Source organism: Octopus bimaculoides, chromosome 4 (genome assembly GCF_001194135.2).
Source record: "Octopus bimaculoides isolate UCB-OBI-ISO-001 chromosome 4, ASM119413v2, whole genome shotgun sequence".
NCBI classification, from domain to species: Eukaryota; Metazoa; Mollusca; class Cephalopoda; order Octopoda; family Octopodidae; genus Octopus; species Octopus bimaculoides.
The window spans coordinates 92,244,094-92,245,560 of record NC_068984.1 but is presented as its reverse complement, the minus strand read 5'-3'; the positions used below and the strand labels follow the sequence as shown (position 1 = coordinate 92,245,560).

General features: G+C 29.7%; 1 protein-coding gene across 1 annotated transcript in view; it reads right to left on the bottom strand.

Moving 5' to 3' along the window:
- Window positions 1-419: 419 nt before the first annotated feature.
- The window catches only part of LOC106879865 (cartilage matrix protein), a 54,123-nt gene continuing 53,075 nt past the window's right edge, over window positions 420-1,467 (bottom strand). The window contains exon 14 of the mRNA XM_052967643.1: window positions 420-1,382. Coding sequence (XP_052823603.1) covers window positions 907-1,382 — 476 coding nt within the window. The 3' untranslated portion in view covers window positions 420-906. The remainder of the gene's footprint in view (window positions 1,383-1,467) is intronic.

Genomic DNA, 1,467 nt, shown 5'->3' with positions numbered 1-1,467 from the left:
TTAGTTTGTTATGTTTCACTTATTGATGATTTTCTTGAGACAATGGATACAAAATCGCATTTAGTAAGTAGCATTTAGCAAATTTCACGTTTTATGCTGAGCTATTACACTTACAAAATTATGGGAGATATATAAACACTAAGCAAGAAAAAGAAATAACAGAAAACAAGTAACTTTGCCAATTACAAAAGAATCACGGAATAACGATATCTTCGATTAAGTTGTTGTGGGAATAAATACAAATATTAAGTCCCATTTGTGCCGCAGAATGGTTAACGACTGCGGTATAGGACATTCATTTGATTAATTTGATAACAGAACTGTCCGTTAACTTGGTGGAGAATATGTTCTGTGATGTAGTCAGTCACCTTGGATTTTAGAAAATATATATTTAGTTGATAAAGTGTATTAAGTCAACAGCAAGTAAAACTGATCTTTATTGCATTCATAAAAAGAACAATAAGTGTTTCTGACTCTCTTTAACATCCGTTTCATATATATATATACAAATATGTATGCATACGCATATGTAAGTATGTTTATATGTATGTGTGTGTATATATATGCACATTCATACATCTACATACACGCATATACCCATATATGTATGTATATGTGTATAGGTGTGTGTAAGCATATCTGTGGGAGTGTGAATATGTTTGTATATGTGTGTATTTTTTATATATTCGAGAAAGTGAGAGAAAATAAAAAAGCGAAAATGTATAAATATGCGTATTCGTGTTACTGCGTGATAATCCAATGAACACCAAGATAACTTGGCATGTGTCATACCTAACGTATATTAGTTAATGTATGAATGTGTAAAAATGTTTTCATGAATTATAATTTCAGATGATTATTTGAAGAAATTCAATTTTTCCTGCATTTTTGTAAATCCAAAGCATATCAGATATTGTTGTTGTTACAAATAACTCTGTTGACATTATGACTTAAGGAAGACGTAAGAACTTCAATATGTGGGACATTGATGATATTCTCGTCTTTAATAAAATATCGTAATCCAGACACTTCTTTAATATCCCCAATCATGACGGCAAAGATTCCAGTAGTATCTTTTAATAAGTTTCTAGTTATGTTTTGGAGAATCGGTGATCCGAAATCCATGCCTCTCTCGACAAAGAAAATACCAATACGACAATTCTTAAATTTGTGATTTCGATTTCTTGGATTATAAATATCAAACGTGTCTTCAAATGTTGAACAATCTTCAAATATTGTTCTAAAGTGCGAAACACAAGTGTGGTGGATTTTTCTCTCTGCATGAGTTATTGCGTGTAAAATCTTTTCAGTTCTTCTCTGTCCAAAATGAACGTTGTTTACAAGGAATACTATTTCGATTGGCAACGTTGTATCACAAACTCCTGAAATATTACATAAGAGAAATAAAAAAATAATCTAAATGGTTTATAATATATATATATATATATATATATATATATATATATA